Genomic DNA, 26206 nt, shown 5'->3' on the forward strand with positions numbered 1-26206 from the left:
ACCAGAATGGACAATTTAATTAGACGGGTCTATATCGAAAGCTACTTTCGCACTGACTCCGAAAAGAGAAATTAAAATCTGGTCCGGGCACTGGAACGCGCCGGAAATCGCCCTCGAAGGGCTAAGTCGGTATTGTTTCTATCAATGGTAACGTCGGTAGACAATGACCGTTCAATGTATCGTACTGATTGTGACATCATTGGGCGCCTTGGCGAAGTCGCTTGCCGTATTCCCCGTGATTCTCAGAGTATAGCGCGTCGTATCAATGGCTGTAGCGCAAATAAGTCGTAATGTGAATAGTTTGTGTATTTTATGCGTCGTCGCGCATTCAAAAATTTGGATAAGTATAAATTATAGCACAAAAGCCTAAACAATCTAAACATATATTGTAGAATTTACTATCAACGCGTATTTCTTGGTACGCAACAGGCCGATCTACAAAACAGTTTGTTCCATTCGGCACAGCGGTTCTTGAATTTCATTGTAATATATATTCAGCACGACTTCGCCAAGGCGTTCAATGATGTCACAATCAGTTCTACACATTTGATTTGTCATTGTCTACTGCCGCTACCTTTGTTAGAAACAATGCAGATTTTAAAAGCAATTTTCAGGGCGTTTTAGTGCCCGTACCAGATTTTAATTTATATTTTCTGAATCAGTGCGAAAGTAGCTTTTTATTGAGACCTGTTTTATTAAATTTTGCGCTCTCTGTTCGCCAGCTATAAAATTACCATTATTTGACTGCGTTTAATCAACCCATGCCCGTTATTGCGTGTTTGAGTTGCCACTGACTGTTATTTATCTGTTCAGATACGTTGTCTCAGCAAGTAGCCCTTCCTAGAGAGAGTCGTCTAGGTTCATTCTGCTGGGAATTTCCTACTGGAAATGGTGAGTATATGGTATATTTAATTGATTAGCGCTGAGTTTCCCAATAGAGTGGCAACTGATAAAGTTGGGCAGAACTGGGAAGAAAGCTCTGTGTGCACTAAGTTTATACAATATATTATATATCGTAGGTTGAACTAGTTGTCGTCTCTATAAATTGTTTATTATAATCTTCCTGTTTAGGTGCTTGTTGCAATATTCCTACGACTGTTCCGGAAAAGGACTACGAGATTGAAGTCAGATCGGTGTTGCGCCATGCACCATCCAAAAACAGAAATCAGCAATACGAGGTAGATGCAATATTGATTGTCTAAATATATTGCGAAGAGGGGATAATGGTTATATTGCATAACCATCTCATAGGCGCCGACTTCTATTTCTACATAGGGTGATCAGATGAAACAAGGGAGGGGTTTGAAATTTCTTCAAATTTACCAAGTTAGCATCATTTATTACGGTTAAGTACATGCATCTTCTGATTTTCAGTATTAGCGCGAATCAATTACGTTCGTTCGCGTCTGTTCGTGGCCAATTGCGCAGATTCAGGTTTATTCAATTTGACGCTGTCAGTCTTAAGCCAGTATAACATAACAATCAAATAAGTAGAGATAGCAGGCAAATCATATGATGCCTGTACCAGACGCTATAGTTTAGGCCAGCGATGTTATCACATGCGCCAGTCCTGCTGTAGACTCGATAGTTCAGGCTGGTAACGATATCAGGCATAGTCTGGCGCACGTGATATTTCATGCCAGCGATTATAGCGTGCATGCGGACGCGCTAAATGGTTTGAAATTCGATCCGCGATATGGTTGAGCTCGAGTACGTCCAGCAATGAAGTTATTGTATTGGAAAATAGAAGGTTCCCGTTCGAACTAATTGAATAAATTCAGAATTTACGCCACAGAAAACCTTGTGTTGCATCACTATTTGACAACGTAATTCAACGCCGTGCACTGCACAATGCGCAGTATGATCAACGGATCAAACACCGACAAGTGACATCGAGGAAATGCGAGTGTATAAACCAGACAAGAATTAGTAGCCTACAGATGATAGCAGACGTAAAAGCACGCATCCGAGGCCTACGATACGAATATTGTAGGCCTCGCCTGGCGCATCTAATCAGTAATTCACCAACTTGAATACAGCACAATGGGTCGGAACCTAGTCTGACAACACGACAAATGCATGTCGAAATCACCATCATTTGAACGTGTCTATTAGCTATTTCAATGAAGTCTACTAATTTCCAGCTAATCCGTGTCATATCTTTTATTCGTCAACTGGCGATGTCTTCATCCAAACTCTACCATAGGCCCCTGTAAAGATGGAAATGAGTGGGAATAAGCATCCCTACATCTTAGGCATTTTTGATCATGTCGGAGTGGTGAAATTTTCCACCGTAAATACTATTATTTGAAAAATGATGGAAATTTCTAATTGGATCACCTCAGCATCTGCGAATTGAAATGAGTCAAATTTTTTGTGCAAGGTATTTTAGGTAACCTAATGATTTGCCAGCTAAGCCAATCAAATTTGAAAAAAAGTTTTTTTTGAACACCCCTAGTGTCCACTGTTCCATAACGATTATAAATTTTAATATTCATGATTTGTGCGTTTATGCATAGTATGCTGTACTTTGTCAGTGTTTGAATGAATTTTGCAAGGCGTTCGGAATTGGTAGCATTTTGAAGGATCGTTTCATGTTCGCTTGTAATGATTTTCTTGCTAATTATTTTAGGACAAGAATGCAGAACAAGTCCATATCCTGTCTCAGTCTTACGCAGACAAGGAAGAGGATGCAGTATAAAGTCATTTCCCTCATACCAACTTTTGACCTCGTTGCAAGTTGAACCTGTATGAAGATTGAAGATATTTCCAGCTAGAGAGATTGTTGGTTGCAAGTGTGCATTGCTTGCTGTGGAATTTTTTACAAGTTACAGTTGAATCTTCAGATTATTATTTTCATCCGCTCTAGACACGGCATATACGATCAAAAAGGGGTGAAAGTGAGTCATCCTTGCTGCTCAAGTAAAGGTGGATCTGAAATTGTGACTACTTGAGTATTTTCCAAAAGTAGAACGAGTCGCACACTTGCAGGTTACTGCAGTTGGTAGAGGCCGCTTTCAAAATTGCAGGATGTACGCGAAAAATATATAATGGCACTCCAATTGTGCGATTTCTAAATTGCATTCACTATTTACTACATTATAGGGGCTATCTAACTGGTTATGTCTGGAAAACCTAAGTAGAAGTAGTAAAAAAACATGCAGTACAAGTAGGCGAAACCCGAGTAGAAGTGCTTTGTTTGTTATACTGCACCTTGCTCAATGTGTGACAGATCTGCACATAGAGGATGTCCTAACGAGCAATTGACCAGAATAAAACATCCTGTTTTTTTTGTATCTCTATTCGTATTACCTCTTCACCTTCGAAACTTGCCATCTTAATTCTTAAATATCAACGTCGGATATTTCCCTAGTGTGCAACGGTGCATGTCTTTTTACTGTCATTGAAGAACTTCAACCTGCCACTTTGAATTTTTTTCCTATGGTATTCTCATATAGTGAACGTAATTTTGCAACTTGATTTGACAGTTGTTGCTTCGACTCGATGCTTTGCTTTTTTTACTGCACTGCAAATTTGAATGTATCGCTATGTCTTGTTGGCATAATGATTTTCAAACCTTGCCAGCCTCTTGTTTTTCTGATACATTTGTGTATGTATGTGCATGTGCATTAGGGCTCTTCAAAAATGACCTTTTTTCTCAAATCGTACTGGCTACTTGATAAAATTGGTAGGTTACCTAATTTAAGCCTACATACAAAATTTGGTTCAATTCCAGCCAGTAACCGCTTTGCTACAGGAGAAGAAAGTTTCTGTTTATTATTTGAAAATAAATAATGAAAAATTTGAAAATTTTCTGTTCACCCCATGAAAGTGTTAGGCTGTCTATAGAAACGATGCTCACCAAATTTGGTTCAATTCCAACCAGTGGAAGCGGAGTTATTGCCGTCGAAAAATTTGGGTTTGAATAAAATAGTGATTACGGTGACCGATTCTTTGTTTATTTATTATAGTTGTGCTCACCGTAAATACTATTTTATTCAAATCCAAATTTTTCGACGGCAATAACTCCACTTCCACTGGTTGGAATTGAACCAAATTTGGTGAGCATCGTTTCTATAGACAGCCTAACACTTTCATGGGGTGAACAGAAAATTTTCAAATTTTTCATTATTTATTTTTAAATAATAAACAGAAACTTTCTTCTCCTGTAGCAAAGCGGTTACTGGCTGGAATTGAACCAAATTTTGTATGTAGGCTTAAATTAGGTAACCTACCAATTTTATCAAGTAGCCAGTACGATTTGAGAAAAAAGGTCATTTTTGAAGAGCCCTAATGCACATGCACATACATACACAAATGTATCAGAAAAACAAGAGGCTGGCAATGATGATGATGATGATGACGTGTTCAGGGTAACCGTTATCAAGTAAGATTTTTCGGATGTTGTCAAGTTATAATTAGAGCAATTTTTTTGACCTAAAAAACGGAAGATTTTGACCTAAAAAATTTACATTTTGACCTTTTCTGACCTAAAAAACCGAAATTTGACCAAATACGTATGCAAATTAGGTATTTTCGTATATAATGTTAAAATTGTACTACTCATCTTCATTTCTGGTTGGAACTGTCTGTCTTTACAAAGTAGATTGGCCTGAAAAAACGTTTTGGGCTCTAAAACTGACAGATTTTTACATGAAAAACTAGTATTTTAACGAAATCTAGCCCTATGAAGAATTCCAGTAGTTACATTACGTATTCTGGTGGGAATAATTAAAATTTGTTGTAGTACAACGAAAGATCCTTTCCTACATTCTCGGGTAGAAAGTGTCTGTCCTTACTACGTAGCTTGCCAAGAACGGAGAAAGAACGTTCAACAGCAGCATTTGTTGGCTGACAACACTCAAGTTGTGTGCACACTGCTGGTGACAAACCGTGTTGCTTCATTCTGACAATGTTGTCTATATCACAATTTTTCAGCTTGCGCTTCTTGATATAAGAACCATGCAATGTCCAAGCAGTCTTGCTTCAGCTAGGATATTGCGGTACGTTGACCATAAAACCATGTCACTATTAGTTTCATTTGACCATTTATGATTCACAATGAGCAGATGATGGTCCGTTTACAACGGTGAGCCTATAAAGTAGGCTACAAGCTGTAAAATATCAAATGATAAGTTCACCGACAGCGCAAAATCTAGGATACAAACGAAAAGCAGAGGTCAAAAAATGTAAACAATTTTGACAAATTTTGACCTAACGCTACAATTTTGACCTAATTTTGACTTTTTTTGACATGTCATGCCCTAGTTATAATATCAGTTTGTTACCCGAACATATACTCAACGCTCTATGCACGAGGGTGCCTATGAGGTTAATTTTTCTGCGACGAGGACTGAATGAGTTCCAACGAAGGCATTGGCCTGTGAATGTCGGTTTCCTGAAGACAGACGTTTAAAATTTGTTGGTATTGCGCTTTTCGACTAAAACGTCCAGAAATGATAATGAGGTATTGCGTTCTTTTTCTATTGTGAATTGCAAGGCCGGGTGAAGCGAGTTTAAGCGAACTAGGAATTGATCACACGCTGACTCATTTCTGAAGATGACAAAAGTATCATCTACATATCGGCGGTACAATAGTGGTTTGACGGACTCACGCTGGGAGAGAAGCTCGTTCTCATAATATCCTACAAAAATGTTGGCCAAAATAGGTCCCAGGGGACTACCCATTGCCACGCCGTCTATTTGGCGAAACATGACCTCGTTAGAGCTAAACTCCACGGAACAGGTTGCCGCTTGTAAAATTTCAACAAAGACGTTTCGCGGGATTGATGGTGGTGGTAACTTACCACCGTAAAGCGCGTTGGCACAAATATCAATAGTCTCATGCAGCGGAACGTTCGTAAAGAGAATCCAGGTTTCGTATTTCACCATCGAACGTGAACGAATCGCGAACGCATTCCGTGCCGTACAATTCCCGAACAGGTTCCAAAATGTCAATAAGCCATTTTGCCGGCTGATGTTTAGCAGACCCGATCATGGAGGGTATCGGTCTCACTGGGACATTGTCGTTGTGAGTTTTTGGCAGTCCGTACATGCGTGGTCTTTGCGATCCCGTTGGTCGGATGGACATCGTTTTTCTTCAAGGTCAGCAACCGGTTTGTCAGTCGTCTTTCAATTTTAGGTGTATTTTCGAATTCCGAAACCAAACCAAGCGAGATAAATAATAGATTAAAAAACACCTACTTAAACACCTTTTGTCGGTATATAAACATTGAACTTGATAATAAATCTCGGTAGCATGTTATGTTCAACTGCGGACGCAGAATGGTGCATACCGGGGATTCTCAACACGAGGCCCGCGGACGCATATTTTCCAGCCCGTATCATCTTTCATCACGAAAGCAATTAATATTGACATGGTATTGCTTCATATCAATTTAGCTACTTAGCTCCATCTCTCTTTTGCTTAATGTATGGTTACCATACGTCCTCCTTTTGAAAGATTTGTCCTCCCTTTTCACGAAATTGAAAATGTCCTCCAAGGACACCTAGTCAAACTTTTGTTTTATCAATGCAACAAGATTTCCTGTAAATTTTTCTAAGTCAGCTGCTTTCAATTTCGGTATACTAATTTTTATGACTTTTGGAAAGCGTCCTCCTCTCCGGATTCCAAAATATGATAAAGGTAGCTACTACGAATAAGTAATTGAATGTTGCAAGCCAAATCAACAGGATAAGTACGTTACAGGTAATTGGATGTTCTCATTGCCCATCTGGGTTTGCATTGATATTTATCTTCATGACTGACTTGTACCAAATATGCAAATGCCCCAAACCCTTTTAACCGTAACGCAATGACAGATATACAGTTATTAAGGCGGTCGGTGTAGGGATTGCGTAAACGTGAGGTTCACGCTCGCGTTCTGTGAGTGTACCTCAGAAATTTAGAGGTTCACGTTGACAAAAGAACCTTGGTAGGTTCGGAACTATGAACTATGAACCTTCTGACATGATTTGCTTTTTTCACGCCATTATAACATCTTGTTGAAATTCTACGCTTTGCCACTTCGAGCCACTCCATGCATGGCGCTAGCAGCCTAAAAAAACTCTAAGCGAGCGTGTACCTGGCCAATCCCAAAAATTTTACTTGCTTTGTTTGCAAAAGTTTGCGCGAAATATCCAGCTTTCCATTTGTAAATATTTAGTGACGCTCTGCTGTGAGATTGACCCGCAATGACACAATGTCAAGAACGAGATATGCTACATTGAGGTAGTCAGCGAATGATGCTTATTCAACTGAGCAATAAAATTGATATAACGAGTACATCGTTGTCTAATGCAAAAATGAAGTATGCCTATGCGTATGGGAACCAACTTGATTTGATATGTTTATTGCATCATAAAAACCAAATCAGTGCGATTGGGGTGTTGGCTGCTGCCTGCTGTACAACTTGTTAATGGGGTAGTTTCGGTAGCAAGTATATAGAAACACGTTTTACACACTGCCGTGTATCAAGCAATAGTCAGACGCCGAATACAATGTTTGGTCTGGCGTAGATGGCCAAGGTGTAAGATTATTTTCCCTTGCAAGTCCTCTTCGAAATTGTTGGCGAAGCTATAGAAGATATTGATTTTATGGGATAATTATAGCATTGATACATTTGATAGCATTTAAAAAGTCAGCATGTACTTCAGCATTGTGGCATAATGTGGCCTGAGTCGTCTCTAGGTATCTACGTTGATATATCACTTCACTGAAATACAGTGTTTGAATAGGCAATAAGACGTCACTTGGCGTCATACGTTCGCGATCGCGTTCACACAGAACCTTTCAAAAAGTTTCGCGTTCACAGTAACATGAATCTTTTAGACTTTAGAGGTTCACGCCATCCCTAGCGGTCGGTAATGCATCACTACATATTGAAAGTACTCAAGTAGCTTTTGCCTCCTTGCAATACTAACTCAACTGGTTCTATTTTGATATTGCAAAAATTTATCCTCAATAGCTTTACTGTAAAATATGCCTTCTTTCACGTTCTATATATGGTAAGAAAGAAATTATTTTGGGATGTGTTGGCATCAAGTCTTTTGAAAATGGGAATAAAAACTGGGCGAATAAGGCTAAACAGCTCCTGTATCTCGGTGACTAAATTTATTTCGTCAAATTCCACATCTATAGTCGTTTGACGTTGGTTGCGAAGATACACCCTGAACCATTACTACTAGTCCATTATTATCTATCTTCTACCCCAAGGACGGGCAACATACGGCCCGCGACATGATTGTAAGCGGCCCACGGAGAGTTTTCGGTCGTAATAATGTGACCTGCAGCGACGGTCTCCCGCAATCCCCCACTAGTTGCTTTTTACCTGTAGAGTATTTAAGCGTGTATGTGTGAGTAGAGTGCGAGAGTGGGGCTTACGTGTAAGTTTGTCAACACGAAAAGGATTTCATTACCAGCGTTTACACTTGCGCTCAATCGTAATGAATTTTTAACTTGGTAAATTTGGAAAAATCCCATGCCCTCATTCGTATATACACATTATACCAGGGGCGCGCAACATACGGCCTGCAGTCACAATCTGCCGCAAGTCTCCAATATTAGCTCACCACGTCAAATTATGGTGACTGTAGGCTACTCATTTTTTTCTTATGACACAATAAATAGTGTTTTTGGGTTATTCTTTGGTTGTTTGTTTTCTTTGTGTGTGACATGCAGTATACGAGTACAAAGAACATGTTTATCACTTTGATCGACCACAGATGTCTCATTGAGTTGAACAGCTATTGAAATACATTACATTAAAAATTCATTGAATACTGTTTTGGTTTCTATGCTTCAAACTTAAAAGATGCTTTAAATACTCCTAATCCTTGTATAGGTGAATAAAAACCCGTAAAAACGACTGGAGAAGTTGCCCGTCCCTGTTCTACCCGTATCGGAACTGTACAATGTTTCTATTCGTGATAACTGTATTATAGCGGTTTTTGTCGCGTCCCGATTCGATGTTGGTACGTTTCAGTAATCGAAGACTTTGTGGTACTACTCTAATGAAATAGGCAGGTTACACTAGTGATGCAATGAAATACCAGACGAAATATTTTTACATCAAAAGTCCGTTTATTATGATTCTTATATAAAATAGCATGCAATATGAATCAATACATTGAATACATTATTATCCCGGTTATGTTGTAATATACAGCCGCCGTAAAATGAGAAGGACAGAGTTTCAAATAAAAAGTAAGGTGTTTTTTACATATTCGCTAGAAATCATCAAAAATGAAATGTAGATTGAATATATTCGTCCGGCGATTTATTTTGCTCTTGTTCGCATGCAATTTCGAACCCCCGACAATCATTAAGTGAAAGTCAGTAGCATTCCAATTTTATCGGATGAATACGTAAATGCAGTACCATTACAAATTCATATGCGAAGGAAATTTGTTACCACTAATAATGGAGCAAAGTAGTCAACCAAAAGTTGATAATATAAGTAGTTAATGCCAATTGATGAGTAGCAACGTTCTACATATGTCTAATCGTGTCATATATCTTTAGGCTGCGGCTTGACTCAGGATACAAAAACTCGTGAAGCAGTTTTGGTCGTAAGTAGCCGACCATATTTGCTGATTAGGGGTGTATAGCAAAAGCAAATTTATACGACGCAAGCCTCTATGTTAAGGAATATTTCGGGGGTTCGCTGCTTATGTTATCTTGAAAGTATTGGTTAAAATATGCGATAAACACATCCTTGAAAATCGTTAAGAGGGTTGCAAGCAATCGAATACTTTTTCGCTTAGCACATTACTAATTTAAGAAGTGTTTCTTGTCGAAATCACACGTCACTCATTCAGGCTATATAATGAGGATTTTGAAATGATAAAAACGCAGGGGGCGGAAAAAACACCGATAATATAAGCATAAAGTTTTATTCATAACAACGTCCAAAACCGTCCAAAGTCTTATACATCAATAAAAAACTGATTACATGCACGCTCAACACCAACGTAGAGATAATATTTTAGAAACGTCATCCCAAATGTTAACTAATGATATATAGCAATATCCAAGGCATTTTTCTGCTCCTAAAATTAACAATGCAATTTCAAGTTTTCACCGTCCAGGCCGACTCGTTTCGAAGTGTCCATCTCGATCACGTTCATTTTCATTGATTTCCGGTGGGGCGGAAGAGAGCTCCATAACCAACGGACTAATTTGCTTTTCTGAGCTAACAGACGATCAGGAAGATTGGAGTAGAGAAATGGATTGAGAGCGCTGTTAATCGGGAGGATGAGTAAACCGGTTGGCAGGTAGGCGTCGTCCGGGATATTAATACCTAAAAATAATTATTGTAAACGAAAGTATAAATGATAATTGAACACGATATCCCTTCACCATTAGATTCTGTACATGCTTGTTATACATATAGGTAATATCGCTTCGATTTGCTACTCTGCAATTGTATGTAACACTGTCACATTCAAAGACGATTTGGATGGAATATCTCCAACCCCCATTCAGGAACTAGGAACAGGATTATTCCTCTTCATTCCATTATATGTAGTCAATGCGTAACATTGCAGTAACAGTTTCGAAAGACGCTAATCATTTTACTGATGCCATTACAGTAAAATATGCCAAGGCAATTATCATTCTAAGCCCGCCGGACTTCGCTGGGTGCAGGAAGTGATTAACACTGCATCTTGATGTAAAGTCGATTGTATGTGTGTTTGGGAGGTAGGATCAATGAACCTTGGTGACTATTGATAAACTCGTATAGGTTATCATCACGTGCATTGCAGACAACGAAGTCAATATCCACAGTCCTTGCATACGTTATGGGGACCCGGTGCGGAAGCAGTGCGTCAAATGCATTGGATTGATACCCGCTATTATCGATCCTGTGTTTGGCTCGTCTCCAAGTAACCTCAAGCATCCCGCAAGTCACGCACAAGTGACGCTACTCGATGCTGCAGATGACTTTGTAAGTCCATTATATTAGTCTGTGTTGATTCTCTGTAGTAATTCCCATCACCAAAACCAAATACGTCATTAAACTTGAATATTTGATGACATTTGCCGGTCCGACGTATGAGACTAAGAACAATGTCCCCTGATAATATTGCCCTGAATCTTAGAGCAACTGTTGAGAATCACTGCTAGGTACCTACCCACTTATGATAGTAGAGAGTTGAAATTTGTTTCTCAATTCGTAATCATGTACCTGCCAGCTTCAAGAAACCCATAATGCATACAGGCATCCAGCAAAGAAAATCGGACACGAGGATCCTGGTGAGCTTGCGTTGCATAGTAGCGCTTTGCTTGCTCCTTTGGTCGCGAGATTTTGCTGATTCGAGAGCCCTTGTACTGCTCGCCTTTCTGTGAAAGAACTACAAGTGTGATAGACCTTCTACACTGTAGAATTTCGAAAATGCAAAAGTTGTCTTCAGAGATCTTTGTCGTTGACGTAGCCCTTTGGACGGGGTCGAGAAAGTATGATTCGCGAGGAAAATACGGTTCAATGATCGTATCAGATATATATATAGTTTTATATATATACAGTTTTAAATTATTCGCGCTAATGAAAAGCCGTGGTATTTTTCTTGACGTTTTTTTCTTGTAAAATTTTTCAAGGGTGATATTTGATACATGCGCAGCAAATTTTGCACAGTATACAAGGCATTACATTGTTGTTATTTATAGTCAGTAAATTCTTATCATGTGGTAATCTTTTGCAACGCAGCCAATGACTACGTATGATGAAATGCACCACGATCGAAAAAGGCCTAAATATGGCATACAATGTAAGAGATAATTTGTCGGCACGACAATAAAATACAATCAATGCTCCAAAATCAGACGTTGTGAATATAAGACATCATGGATCCTGGACGTGAGACTGAGTTAACATTAACTTCAATTTCGATTTCCTTGCACCATCAAGTCACGAATCCCTAATTGTCACGCAAAAGGTGATTGACATATCGTTCTTTAGGAAATACAATTGATAATATTTGGCCAATACGACTACTCTAGCGGAAAAGGTTCGCGACCCCTGCTTTGCGCAATCAGATAAGAAGGTTCGTGATTTGTGTTCGTCCAGCCAGGTAACATCGACCGTAATCAGTACTAGGCACTTGGTCACAATATCAATGCTCAATATATTGCCTCTGGTGCATGGGTTGGTTGTCGCATAATATTATACGCATGGCATACGCAAGTTTATCGATATAGGCAAGTTGAAATGACTGCTAAAGAACATGATGAAATGAATCTATATCATAAGCGAAATTACAAGCGTTTTCGCGATGAATGTCATTTTGTTGGTTTGATAAGTACAAATTGGGCAACGGTCTTCAAACTGAGTTCAATTGCTCAAATATCTTACATATTCCACCACGTGATTTTCGAAATTTTGCGTAAAAAACAAATGATTTCCATAAGACGCATCCTAAAATATACGAGCACCGAAGGCTTTGTTGTGAACTTATATCTCTCACCTGTATAACTTCACGTAGCAGACGAGCATGAATACGAACGCCAGAAAATTGGTTACCAGAAGAATGAACGAGTACATCCATGACTTGTCTTTGCGGTCAGGAAATAATGTGGGAAGGCAAACTGTGTGACTGGAATAGTATCCGAATTCATGCGCCGTCTTTATCGGGTTACTTGGATTGATTTTTGCGACAAGTCTCCTCAACGTTCCCCACCCAGTGCTGTTGAGTCAATAATTTCAATTTCACACGTTTTGCACTAATCAGTATGGTATCACCTGTCAACATTATCTTCGCTTGTGACATTCTTCATTAAACTGAGCCAGGTAATGATGCGCTTCTGATCGGTCTGATTGACCTTCGTTTTGAAAATCGAAGTGTCATTAAATCTGGAAACATTTAGCATAGTCATTGTTCGAGCGCATAAATTTCATCCAATTTTAATATCATCATGTCTAGGGTTCCATTTAAAACAAACGGTGTTTTAAAGCACTTTGTGTTTTAAACAAAGGCCTTTTGAAAAATTGTGTTATTTCTAAGTGGTAAAATTATGCCATTATTGTCTAAATACTTTCCAAAAATATGTTGTATAAGCCAACGGGCGATTACCACCCGATATACCGACGAATACGATATGGGATGGTTGGAACCCTCAAAATAGTCTGCTCAACAGCAATAGTATAGATATTTCGTCAAAGGGGCTATATTTACCCTATAATTTTCAATTGGCAATATCAATCCATTATAACGTCACAATTGAATATTCGTGACGTCATGACTTTGAAAAAAATGTTGTTTTAAATTTGTTTTAAATGCAACCGTAATCATGTCCGTGCGTGAGATCTTGGGGAATGAAGAACCTACATTTTTTTTCAAAATTCTTCATACTATTGCTACGGTGTACTTATACACTACTGGTCACGAGACTGTGCTTATTCAATTTCAATTTCCTGTAAAGCTCTAACAAATCCTGTTTTTTCGTCATGTTGCAAATGACCTTTGCGTGTATTGAGCAGGAATGTTCATCTACTGTACTGTAACTCAAATATTTCCTGCCATTTCTGTCACTACCTTAAGCTGAGTGCGTAACTATCAGTTTGCGGTGGATGTGGTATGGAAAATCGTGTTTACTAGGGTTACCATATTTTGTAAATCTGAAAAGAGGACGCTTTTTCAAATTTTTTAGACCTGAAATACCGGAGGAAAACTGAAAAATTGGTAAATCTTCATCCACTTCGTGGTCGGTTGACTGAATAGGAATAAAAAAGGTCAATTTCCAGGCCCAGCGCCCAAAATAGCCGCCGGAGAGTTATTTCAATGCTGATTTACTGTAGGCTACCTCACTCGAATTTACTCCATATTTAAACGAAATTCTCAAAAAAAGGGGCCAAAATCTCAAAAAAGAGGACATTTGGGCGTCCTCCGAGGAAACTTTCAGAAAATTCAAAAACGAGGACAGATCCTTTTAAAAGACGACGTATGGTAACCCTAGTGTTCACTGATTCTCGCTGTAATCCAAAGCGCATATGAAGGGTTGAATAACAATTTTTGATCAGATATGATTCATAAAACTAAATCAACTAATTATCAGTGCATTGTACAGAAAATGAAGCATATCAGAAAACCCGGCGGTTTGTTATTCTTATGGTTTATTTTTGAGGTTTTTACAATTCCCAGTGCGAGTGGTAACACAAATATGTCGCAAGAGTACATACCGGTGTCGATTCCACGTTTAATATTTACTTTACCCGTTGTTTCGCCGAGGTGGCGATCAGACATGGTAACCATCCTTATAATCTATGTCTTTCTAGTTTCATTGGTTGCATTCGTTGTAAACTATATTGGATCAAGTCTCTATGTTGTTTTCGCGAATATAAACTTGGGACATAGAGTTTCCATATTTATTCAATCTCCACATACCCTGACCCAACACCGTAAAATTATTAAAGCTATCTACTCACGATATAAATTTCAAAAAGTAATCCTCGTTGGAAGGGATCAACGGTATCAATCCAAATAGTATAGAGACCGTCCAGGATACCATGAGGAAAATTCCTGCTGTCTTGAATTTCGGCCTTGACATGGGTCTGAAATCAACGAAATCTAATCAGATCTATGGAAGAACATGCTAACAGAATCCACGGAACCGGAGGACTAGCGAGAACATAGAGAGGAAGGGGTAAAATGAGCAGGAGATATCCTGAAATACCGTTGTTGAATGGATTTTGATTTTTGAATTCAGAATGCATGTCGGAAACAAGGGAAACTAAGGACGAAGGAAGGAATAACTAACAATCACTATTTAAATTGCCTAGGCCCAGATGGGTATCTGACCACAAAGACTACTCCAAGTCGTTTCCGGACCTTCCTATCTTTCATGGTATCGCAGTCTTGTGATTTTTGAAATGATGAAATTTTATGAATAAACTTGAAACTTGAACTAACATTTGTGTCCGAAAAATAGAAAGAATAACCTACAGCCACTATTATTTTACGTAGTAAGCAATTATAGTCGAGAATTGCGGAAGGCTGCGGCAATAGATCCGCATTATCATGTACGACCGGAAACTGTCTGTAGGCCACACAAAGTCACGTCGCTGACCGTGTGTTGCCCGTCCCTGGTCAATCTATATCAATACTTACCTCATGACAGCATGGAGACGGTACACTGTTATTAAAACCATAGTCAGAACCGATTGTTCGGACCCAATGATCAACAGAGCGCCCAACATAGAACAAGTGGTGCTTGATCTCCAATCAACGTCAATATTGCAGTAACTCCCTTCCACTTGAACGGCTTTGATGCAAATGGAAACGGTGTATACCTGTAGTTGTTAGTGAGAATGAGAAAGACGTCAGCACTCAACATTCGCATGCGATTCATTACCCCAACGAGTAAGTCAGAAATCGATAGACTGAGTATAAGGAGCTTGTTGATGTTTGTGCGCGATGACTTGGTTGCACGTCCCCCAGATTTCATAATGTCATGCAGTGTCGATACAACTACAGAAGTACATCCGATGATAGCAAAGATGCCTGTTCAACAACAAGTTTTCACTTGTATTACTCTCAACAGCACAGTGTTGTCACAATTGTCTATTGAACTATTGCATCGCCTCCAAATATTGAAGAATCCCTGTAATTTCACTAGTTTTTTAAGCCAGTTCAAATATTCAGTAGGCCTATAGCGAAGTTTTCGACTGCTTTTACAAGGTGACTTTTAGATATTGAACAAGCAATCGGTAACATAAACATATGCCAATGTATCATTATATAAAGAAAAGCTATGGATAAAATTCAAAAACACGAAATTTCCGAAATATAAGATTGCAAAATGCATTAAAACAATGAGGCCCTTAGTAATAAAGTGAATAAAAAAAGTGGACTCAAGTCGGACATAGTGATGAATGATGATGACATTGAACTAATTTATGAACATAACTATTCTCCTTCAGTCATTTCAATATGCAGGTTAGATCTTAATATGTAACATATATTTGCGATTAGATATCTGGACTATACAAGCAGGATTTGTGCTCTTCTTTCAATAAAACTAAAATGTCCTAGGAGTACGCCTGAATGTCATCTTTGTTTCGCAATCCGACCTCTTTATTTTGTTTTGAACGTTAGGCGACCACACAGATGCGGCCATAGTTATATCGCAACAAAGTACACGTGTCAATATTTTTTTTTCTGGAGCTGTCGTCGAAGTTGACAAAGGTACCGACGCGTTAAGTTGACTGTCAGAATATTCTGTATAAATTTCCAATTTTTATGTCCATTATTGATATTTGAAAAAGTGTCCAATTTGTCGGATCTTAAAATATGGTAACCCTATCGATTACGCAACTTACTAAATATCCACACCAATAGAAGGACACCTTTGTTAGTAATCAGAGACCGTTCATCTGAAAATGCACTGACTATACGCAACTTACTAAATATCCACACCAATAGAAGGACACCTTTGTTAGTAATCAGAGACCGTTCATCTGAAAATGCACTGACTATACAGCCAGGCTGGCATTCGTCTACTCCGGACAAACAATCCTTGCTGCCGTCGCAAACCTAGAAATCGAGAGATTCAATTTACCAAAGCAAAAAAATCATTATTGGACGCGACTGATGCGTCCCATAGTTATTGCTTTAAATATATCAGTTTCGTGTACCCGGATTGACGTATAAGTTAATAAGTCTGTCATTGTGGTTCTACTCCGTTTGTCATTATTCCCCAAGTGTCAAATATGCTGATTTTGCATTACTGCACGGAAAAACGTCAATAAAATTGCAACATTGAGTCACGAGATCCATGGTGTAGGTAATGGAAATAAAATAGGAAATTATATGATTTGCAATAAATATCTTCGAATGTCATATTATATATATAGATGCTGTATTTTTATGGATATCGCACTTTGCAAAATCCACAGTATATTCTGATGTTTCACTTGAGCGACCTATAATTGTGGGAAACGGATAAATTATACACTTCAAATGCTTACCGCTTTTCCCTGAATGTATGCTCCATTGTGAGTACTATCGCACGAGAAATAAGTGCAATTTCTTGTGTCTTTACTTGAACTTTCCAAAGAACTATTTTTCTAAAATGTATATACATCTAAAGTTCTATATCAACACCAAGGGAATTTGTACCAGTTATATCGTACTCTCGGATGGCGAAGTATGCTAATGAGTAACAGTAAATTATTCACTGGCATTTTCTTCATGGATAAGCTGCTTATAACAATAGTATTACCATTCAATTCAACGCTAGCATGGATGTACCTGACTTCCTCTGCTTCTTTTCGTCAACACCTCGTGATAGGATACACTGATACAACGGTACCTGTAGAAAATTCATGGCTCAATTGAACACATACTGTCAGAGATATATTGTTTGGAACGCCATGAAAGACTTTTCGGGTGTCTTTACACTAATAGAATTTATATCAGTGATTCTGGAACTTATTGTGTCCGACGTCCGTTTGGGGTCCGCGACTCACGAGAGAGTATTCTGGGACCTTGGACACTTTTGTAAAATTTACACGAGCCAGAATCAAAACGTTGTCGAATATAAATAATTTCATACAATTTTACAATCAAAAGTCGAAGGGCGGCTTACATCGATTCGTAAACCAAAATAAAGTTAAGATTAATTTTGGGCAGATTTTTTTAATCTGAATTTTTTCTGGATTTCTTGCTTCTGCCATGGTAACCCCTCCGAAAAAATACTCATATTTGTTACAGTAAAAGACTAAGGGCACTTGAAAGTATGGATTAACGGTATATTATTAGTATAGCTTGAGACCACTGGGATAGCTTGGTCTAGGCATGTGCTTGTATGGGTGCAGGAGCTTTAGGCATCGACATTTCGGCACCCGACACTTCCGCATTAAGGCACTCCGCCAGATATTAATTTTCAGCCAACATGCGGCTTCGCGAAGTGTGGTGCTAAAAAGAAAGTGGCGATAAACCCATCAGCCCAAAATGGCCGCTGCATTTCGGTCTAAAGCGAAGCATCCAATAATGATATGTCGAGGCGCCCAAATGACATATCTTTGCAATCTCAGCCCCACCCACGGTTCACCCGCAACTCGCAACTAAATATATTGCGTCTGCGAAGAAATGCTAATTGAGATCAACTGTCATCCTACGACTGAGCGACATCCAATTTCATCAGAGAAGCGACAATCATTACTTGATGATGTCTCAAACAAAATATTACCAAAAAATGTTAACAAAAAAATATTACTAGTATCATGTAGTCTGATGGTTACGCGCGAGACCATCGTGGATAATGAACGTAACCTTGCGGTATGAACAATAACCATGGAAGAATAATCATAAGAATAAACCGATCACGCGAGCTAATGGAAAGACAAAAATTTATAGTTGTAATAACAAGAACAAAGACCACACACGGATGTAATAGATAGAAATAGATTTTTCATAATACTAATTCGCTAGCGTTGTTGGTGCGTATATAGTCGGCTAGTATAGTAATAGCTGATAGCTATAAATAAATAAGTCCATCGTTCAAGACAGGGGTGGGCAATTACTTTTCTCCGCGGGCCAAATGAGAAGCGGAAATATGTTGGCGGGCGGAGTCAGATATTTTAGACCAGTGGTTCCCAACCTTTTTCGACCCATCGCCCCCTTTTCAAGGTCAACACCGATCATCGCCCCCCAAATTTTGTGCACCGATAATTGGGCATACAGACTGTAATGACCGGCGGGTTGACTAAAAAAAAAAAAAAGGTCATCTTTCTCCGCTCAGAGCTGAAAATAACGTTTTTTCGCTCCGCATTGCTAGGTGGATGACTAAAAAAAAAAAAAAAAAAAAAAAAAAAGGTCAGCCGTTTTTACGCGTCATCGCCCCCCTATCGCCCCCTTCGCTATTTTCGCCCACCTTCGCCCCCTTTGTCCATTTTCGCCCCCCTGTCGCCCCCTTTGTCATTTTCGCCCCCCTAGATCGCCAAATCGCCCCTTGGGGGGCGATATCGCCCACGTTGGGAACCACTGTTTTAGACTATCCAGCGCATTGACTTCATTTCTAAATTGGGAGCAGGGAATTATACGGATTGGTGCTTAGTGGATGTGTTGATATTGGGGAATGACAAAGTGACGGTTAATTACCCAAAAATATACATATTTGCCGTCATATTTTGAAACAATATTAAACGTGATACATTTTAAAGTTTCTCTAACCCCCTATCCACGTTTTTCTATCAATACATTGAAATGTATTTGGAATGGCCGAAACAACCCGTCGTCACCCCCTCCCCCCAAACGTTGGTCTTGGATCCCCATAGAGTTCTAAACCAAGCTTCTGGGGGCTTCGCCCACAGATCATCCCCATCGAGATGCACGAGATGTCTTGTCTACACTAATTGGCAACGTTTATGCACTAATCGCGCGAAGCGCATAATTTTTTCATGATTCATGATTCAATCGGTCAATAATATTAGTAATTGCATATATATTGCTATATTTTTCAACCTATCTCATCCACGTAGTGGCCTACTCAGCTTTACCGCTAGAGCTGAACTCTATGTTTTAACCTCTCTCAGCCCACGTAGTGGCCTACTCAGTTTTACCGCTAGAGCTGAGTGAGGAACTGTCTTGGAAATATTCGGGCGGGCCCGTTGGTGTAATTACTTCGTTACATGTCGTTATTTCGTGACCTACCATCTGCTATGTGATAAGATATTGAAATCGCCAAAGCGTTCTAAAACAGTGGTTCCCAACGTGGGCGATATCGCCCCCCAAGGGGCGATTTGGCGATCTAGGGGGGCGAAAATGACAAAGGGGGCGACAGGGGGGCGAAAATGGACAAAGGGGGCGAAGGTGGGCGAAAATAGCGAAGGGGGCGATAGGGGGGCGATGACGCGTAAAAACGGCTGACCTTTTTTTTTTTTTTTTTTTTTTTTTTTAGTCATCCACCTAGCAATGCGGAGCGAAAAAACGTTATTTTCAGCTCTGAGCGGAGAAAGATGACCTTTTTTTTTTTTTTAGTCAACCCGCCGGTCATTACAGTCTGTATGCCCAATTATCGGTGCACAAAATTTGGGGGGCGATGATCGGTGTTGACCTTGAAAAGGGGGCGATGGGTCGAAAAAGGTTGGGAACCACTGTTCTAAAAAGACGCACCCGATTCCCGATTGGTGTTTCTCCACTGGGGAATATTACCTATGGACAATTGGACTTCGTGGTTTTCGGTCAACATAAGGGCAGTCCTTTTCGGCCAAGGTATTGTTGATATAAAATGTATACGAATAAAGATTCTCTCTCTCTCTTTCTCTATCTCTCTCTCGTTCTCTCTCTCTCTCTCAAGAGCATTGGACAACGATCATGCGCCGTGATACAATTAAACATACAAATACACAACAAATAATATACGAAGGATTGAAGAAAAGATCTTGTCGTATAGACTTCGAGGCAAATGAGTCTGGTAATAGCTTTTTCGATGTGAAAAGTCGTGAGATTTCCGTACTTACTTAAGAAAGCAGTTTAAATACAAGTTAAGTTTAAACTCATTCACCACCGTGGCAGCGCAAACAATCCATCGACGGGACGAATTGAATCCAACTTTTTTCAACCTGTAATCGGAAAGTAGATTGATTGGTATCGAGGACTGGCAAAGCTGACTCGTTTTCGATGACTCTCTTTATATATCAAGCATTGCAGTATATTCTGCCTTACAATATGTGAGTAGGAATACTTTAACATCTTATCAGAGCACTCGGCCTCAACAAAACGTTCCATAAGATTGGGGGATGTGGTACCGATGGATCAAAAATTGCAAAATGATCTCTGGCCCTCAAATTTTCAGCCGAGAATAGCAGATTTTTTGCTGTCCGAACACTTTGATACAAGCTCTAACGATCGCGGACATTTACATGGGTATCCTCATTTTCAAAAAATATTTATAAACGTTTAAAATTTGTTGCTCAAACGTATCAACGGTCCCCACCCGGAGGGTCCAATGGCGCACGCCGATAAGATCTATGAGACAAACGTTAAAAACTCAATTTTTTCAACTTGTTTTGTTGTGTACTAATGTAAACAACAGCATGACAATAAAGAATATATCTTCGCCACCTACAATATTAAAATAGATAATATCAAAACAAATTATATTAACTCCGCTATTCTTGGCTGAAGATTTGATGGCCAGAGATCATTTTGGAATTAAGGATTCATCGGTACCACGTCTCCCCCACCTAGCCATAGCGATAAAACACCGCAGCTGACTATGATTTGCAATCTCTATATATGTAAGCGTGTTTCTGTTAAGTGATTAGTAAGTCCAACTATTTGCTTAATTTGGCTATGGTGCGATAGGTACGCCACCCTCTAAATATTGTATTTGAAGTGAAAATAGTCAACTCGAGGATGGTACTGATTCAAAAATAAGTGCCATTATATACTCAGATACAAGCCCTATACTTCACTTTAAAATTCATGGCTGGTTTGTTAGTAGTAGTTATGTAGATCGGTCGTGATTTGCCTGGGGTTCTTATGGGCGGGGTGGTGACTCGCCTGAAAACCGGGGGTGGTGACTCGCCTTTTTAGACCCCCCTCTCGGCGGTGAGTCGCCATGTGTTCTTATGGGTGCGGCCGTGATTCGCCCTTTCAGGTATAGCTCGTGGCGGTGATTCGCCGTGAAAACTCGGGGTCGTGACTCGCCTTTTTTGCTATAGGCGGTGGCGGTGATTCGCCTGTCGTGTATTCTTAAGCGGTCTCTGGTGACTCGCCATGTGTTCTTATGGGTGCGGGCGTGAATCGCCCTTTCAGGCATCTCTCGCACGGTGTTGAATATGTATCAAGTAAATAGTCATGTGAATGAACCTTTGTTAATGTGTATATCGTAAATTATTATATATGATGTAGTTTAGTCGTGACAAATGACCGATCGTGTTCTAAGTCTTTCCTCGCTATTGATTGCTAGCTGGATAATACTTTCAGTTCGGATTATTCGCACCTTCCGTACCGCTGTTTCGCACCTATAGATTAGTCTGCTGTTCACAGTCGTGACTTCACCGCGATAGCGCAATTTTCGATCAGTCGCATGGTAATGTTTTGCTATTTAGTTTACCACAGAGCCGGCGTAGACGGTGATTCGAATACCAACAATAGCCGCGTTCACATACCAACACTCCAAAAAGGTGTGAAATATTTCCTACGACCACTCACAAGATAGCACATCAGAATAGTCATCTCTAGTGGTTTGATGTTACAAAGATAGGAATCACGCACAAGTAATATTTTGGTAATAAGTTTGTCACATAACCGGCATAGATGATGATACCAACAATAGCCGCGTTCACAAACTAACACTTCAAAAAGGTGTGAAATAGGTTGCAAACCCCGCGATCGCTAACAAGATATTGTCTCGGACATAACCATCTTTCGCGACTTGCTGTTACATACATTCCAATCACTCACAAGATACTATTTTGGTACTTAGTTTGTCACAGAACCGGATTTCACTGGTAAAATTTAATAATTAACGAATAACAGAGCCGGCGTAGACGGTGTTTCGAATACCGACAAATTCTCACTTATTTCTGATCCCGCCCTAATCCTTTGCGAAGTTGACGCTTATTCGAAAAGGTGTGAAATAATTGTAAAACCCTACGTCGCTGACAGGATAATGCATCAGACATAGCGATCTAGTTATAGCACGGGTCGGAATCCATTCGCGAGATGTTCTATAGGCAAATTGAGATAATCCGAAACGAAATATTTTGACTTTGGTGTAGTGTGAATTGAAATAGGATTGACAAACATGACTATCAACTTTCCACAGTCCCATATTGATATTATACGCATATTGATTTGAAACAAGTAATGGAACATTGCAACTCTATTCGCGATCCGACTTTTCGTTTGTCAAAGCGACATTTTAACATCTTACCATACTCAAAAGAATTATTTACAACATTAACAAGTGTTCAAAATCTAGTTTTCCATTGCTTGATTATATCACTGCAACTCACAAATTTGAATTAATTCATCCTGGTTGTATTCGTATGATCGGTCTTTTTTATTCAATTGTAAAGGTCGTTACTATTCTGAAGACAATGTAAGCTATTTACTAATCGACACATAAATGACTTGACATAAACATATTATATTTCGAGTATACGAGATTTGAATGTCTGAACAATAACCGAGAAATAATTTATTACAATAAAATACGTATATTACAGCGTAAAAGATGTTTGAATGTCAGCAACTCTGTACGGTCATAGTTACTACCACTAATTTACCCGACCAACTCGTCATGATCATTCCTGAAATCAACACAAATATGACCACTGACTTGAGTTAACCACAAAACAGCATCAAGTTTTAAATCCACTCGTAGCTTACGGATTACTTGAATGCTGGTTATGTTTTGTTGTAATTGAGTTAACGAAATAGTATTACGTCTCGACATCTTACCATCTTACCATATTCAAAGATTCAACCACGAAAACATTGTCAAGTAAATCCGTTAACCGACCAACTCAAACAGTATCAATACGAAAAACAACCAAACATACACGAATCCATACAATCACTAAAACCTAAAATCCATAACAAGCTTGGTTGTATTCATATCCCTACGCGTCTTTTTTATTCAACTTGAAAAGTCGTTACTATTCTGTAAGATAAAGGAATTACTACGCGGTATATTCTGCAAGACAAACTAATTACTACTCGGTATATTTTGAAAGACAAAAGTAATTACTTCTCAGTGTCGGCGACTTGAGATTAACATAATATGTTTGAGTATGCGAGATTTGACAGTCTGACCATCGTAGTTTCTTACAAACGAACACAGGTGTTATATCAAAAATTATCATGATGTAAACATAAGGATTGACACATTGATCATTACTTTATTATTAAATTATTTGCGTTAATTAAACCCGGCGTTGTGGTAAATGTTATGACAGCAACAAACTTTTCAGTACCAATGTTATTAACATATTAAGCTGTAAACTATGTGTGTCTGAAATGTTTTGATTGGGAAGATTACTCCACCTTGGTAAAAATCACTCTGCGTATCGCGATATCAGGAAATATTTTACAAATGTAATTGTTTCCAGTAACCAAGACTAAAGATGAAACAGCAATATCGGTATTATTACATTCAACAATCAGTACAATTATTAAAATCTATCGTTTGCGATAAACAGCACTAAAGATGTAATAATTCCAGTATTCATACATTGAACATCCGATACAAAATGCTTTATTATCCCGATTCCCAACGGGTAATTGAAACGACTAAGTGTAGAATCAGTATATCACAATATCGTTACCATTGAATCCAACGATTTATTGTCGGAATTTGCGACAGAGAATTGAAACATATGCACTTTACAGAGTGTGAAAATATCACTTTGAGTATCGAGTACCGTTCGAAGCTAGCAATCAATTCTTGATCATTTCAGTAACTCCCCATTGTGCGTGCTAAATGTAAAATATCGCGAGGTTATACACTCTAAGACTTTGATCATTACAAAAGTAAATTGGAATATGTTTGCTAGATGCATTCAGTTAGAAATGTCTGGTACACAACAATCGTAATATCAAGGTAGTACTTGCTACACTGTAATTCACTTAACGTGTTTTGCATTGTTGTTCATTTGTAGTATTGATTGTTTTTGAACCTCCAAATAATAATTCCCGACATGAAACCAAACCGCTGAAAGTCGTTACCATCACAACGAAACCATTTGTACGATGTTTGCCAAATGTATCCTATAGTTAGGTGTACTAGAATCACTGGTCCAACACATACACCGACAATGCAATCGAAATTTTCCCCATTGTCATTCGTCAAAGTAAAGGTCGTTACAATACTCAACCCATAAAAGATCTTACTTGTATGTGATTGAATCGCAGGTAATTAACCCACTAAATCAAACCATAAGGAAATTTCACTCACTCATCGGATATGAAACAGCGTCACTTAATCGACGTAGATCGTTTTACTAAATGCAAATCATACCTGACCAACAGAAAACAATTTTCACTCACCTTGTAATGAAACCAAGTGGTGGGCCTTCGTTCAATATTTTGTCTGTGTCAAATACTTTGTAATAAACACAATGGAGTGGTTGAGCTTTACATCATCAAGCTGTCATTAATAAATCATGATTTCGGTAAACTTGTAAATGTATCGTTTAACTAACCGAGTTGTATGCAAAGTTTTATATTTTTATCATTTAGTTATTGCTGAACATACCACTTCGAAATACTGCGTTGATCTCAATTCCCTTTGTCCTGATAATCACAGTACTTTTGTTTTGAATTCATAACAATTGGCTTTTCTATGACATGATAAATTAGAAGATTTAGAAGATTGGTTGCATATCACTAAAAATAAGATACCACACATATTATTACTGTCACTCCATTCATCGGTATTTTTTCCGTTGTCGATTTCCAAACGAGTAAAATTTATTACTTGAGTTGCTCTGCTTACTATATTAATATGTAAACTCACCCGTCTTTCAACAACAAACAATGTTAAAAAAGTATGCAATCAAACACAACAAGTTTTACGATACTAATTATTATCCCACATAACCCATTTCTTACCGAAGACATATTAAATATATTCATGTTACACGAAAATATTCGCTCATGCTACAAACCTGTACAATGATTGGTGGTGCTTTCAAACTGTTTCGATACCTCAAGAACTTTATTGTCTGAATGGTTGTTCATGTATCGTAATTATCAAGTAGTTCAACACAGAACTAGTATTAACAGAAACACCAGAGTTGTTTACACAAAAGTTTGTATGTGTACAGTATGCGAATACCATGTGTAAGTCCAGCACAATTGTGGTATCCATACGAGTTTAGTTAACACAATTTACGACACCGAGGTCGCCTCATCTTTCGTAAGACAACAAACCAAGGCTTCAGGATATGTCCATGTCATAACAATAAATCAGCTACTCCAACAACAGAGTACATATGTTTTCTAGTTACGGTGCTTACATCTTACACACAAATCGACCTACTTTGCTTACGAAAAGCGCTGAGTCATCACATGGTTATCCTCACAACAATACAACTAAAACATACTATCATACAAATTGGTCGTTATAGTTTGCCCACCAACGATACATCGTACAAGTAGCAAGTCTCGAGAATCCAGTTATTCAAAAAAACGTGAAAGTGTTTCTACACCAAGTCGGTATGTTGACGAAAGCATATATTGTAATATCATGATC

At 38.7% G+C, this 26206-nt stretch overlaps 1 protein-coding gene and 1 long non-coding RNA gene across 3 annotated transcripts in view; one reads left to right on the forward strand and one right to left on the reverse strand.

Annotated features, from left to right (window-relative positions):
- Positions 1 to 719: 719 nt before the first annotated feature.
- Positions 720 to 26206, forward strand: part of LOC145446073 (uncharacterized) — a 44521-nt gene continuing 19034 nt past the window's right edge. The window contains exons 1-3 of one of the 2 annotated variants that reach the window (XR_013917201.1): positions 720 to 891; positions 1072 to 1178; positions 2633 to 4061. This is a non-coding gene — a long non-coding RNA (uncharacterized LOC145446073). Of the gene's footprint in view, positions 892 to 1071; positions 1179 to 2632; positions 4516 to 26206 lie in introns of those variants that run through there. The other variant, XR_013917200.1, reaches the window with a different exon arrangement.
- Positions 8977 to 17302, reverse strand: LOC145445811 (G-protein coupled receptor GRL101-like). Its single transcript, XM_080323952.1, has 10 exons — positions 17248 to 17302; positions 16965 to 17063; positions 16401 to 16530; positions 15350 to 15498; positions 15106 to 15287; positions 14424 to 14549; positions 12741 to 12851; positions 12466 to 12684; positions 11190 to 11344; positions 8977 to 10301 (listed from the first exon to the last, which is right to left on the reverse strand). The coding sequence occupies exons 4-10, from the start codon at positions 15440 to 15442 to the stop codon at positions 10057 to 10059; spliced, it is 1131 nt and encodes a 376-aa protein (XP_080180078.1). The 5' UTR covers positions 15443 to 15498; positions 16401 to 16530; positions 16965 to 17063; positions 17248 to 17302; the 3' UTR covers positions 8977 to 10056.

Source organism: Botryllus schlosseri, chromosome 1 (genome assembly GCF_051294905.1).
Source record: "Botryllus schlosseri isolate E-star chromosome 1, Bs_hap1, whole genome shotgun sequence".
NCBI classification, from domain to species: domain Eukaryota; kingdom Metazoa; phylum Chordata; class Ascidiacea; order Stolidobranchia; family Styelidae; genus Botryllus; species Botryllus schlosseri.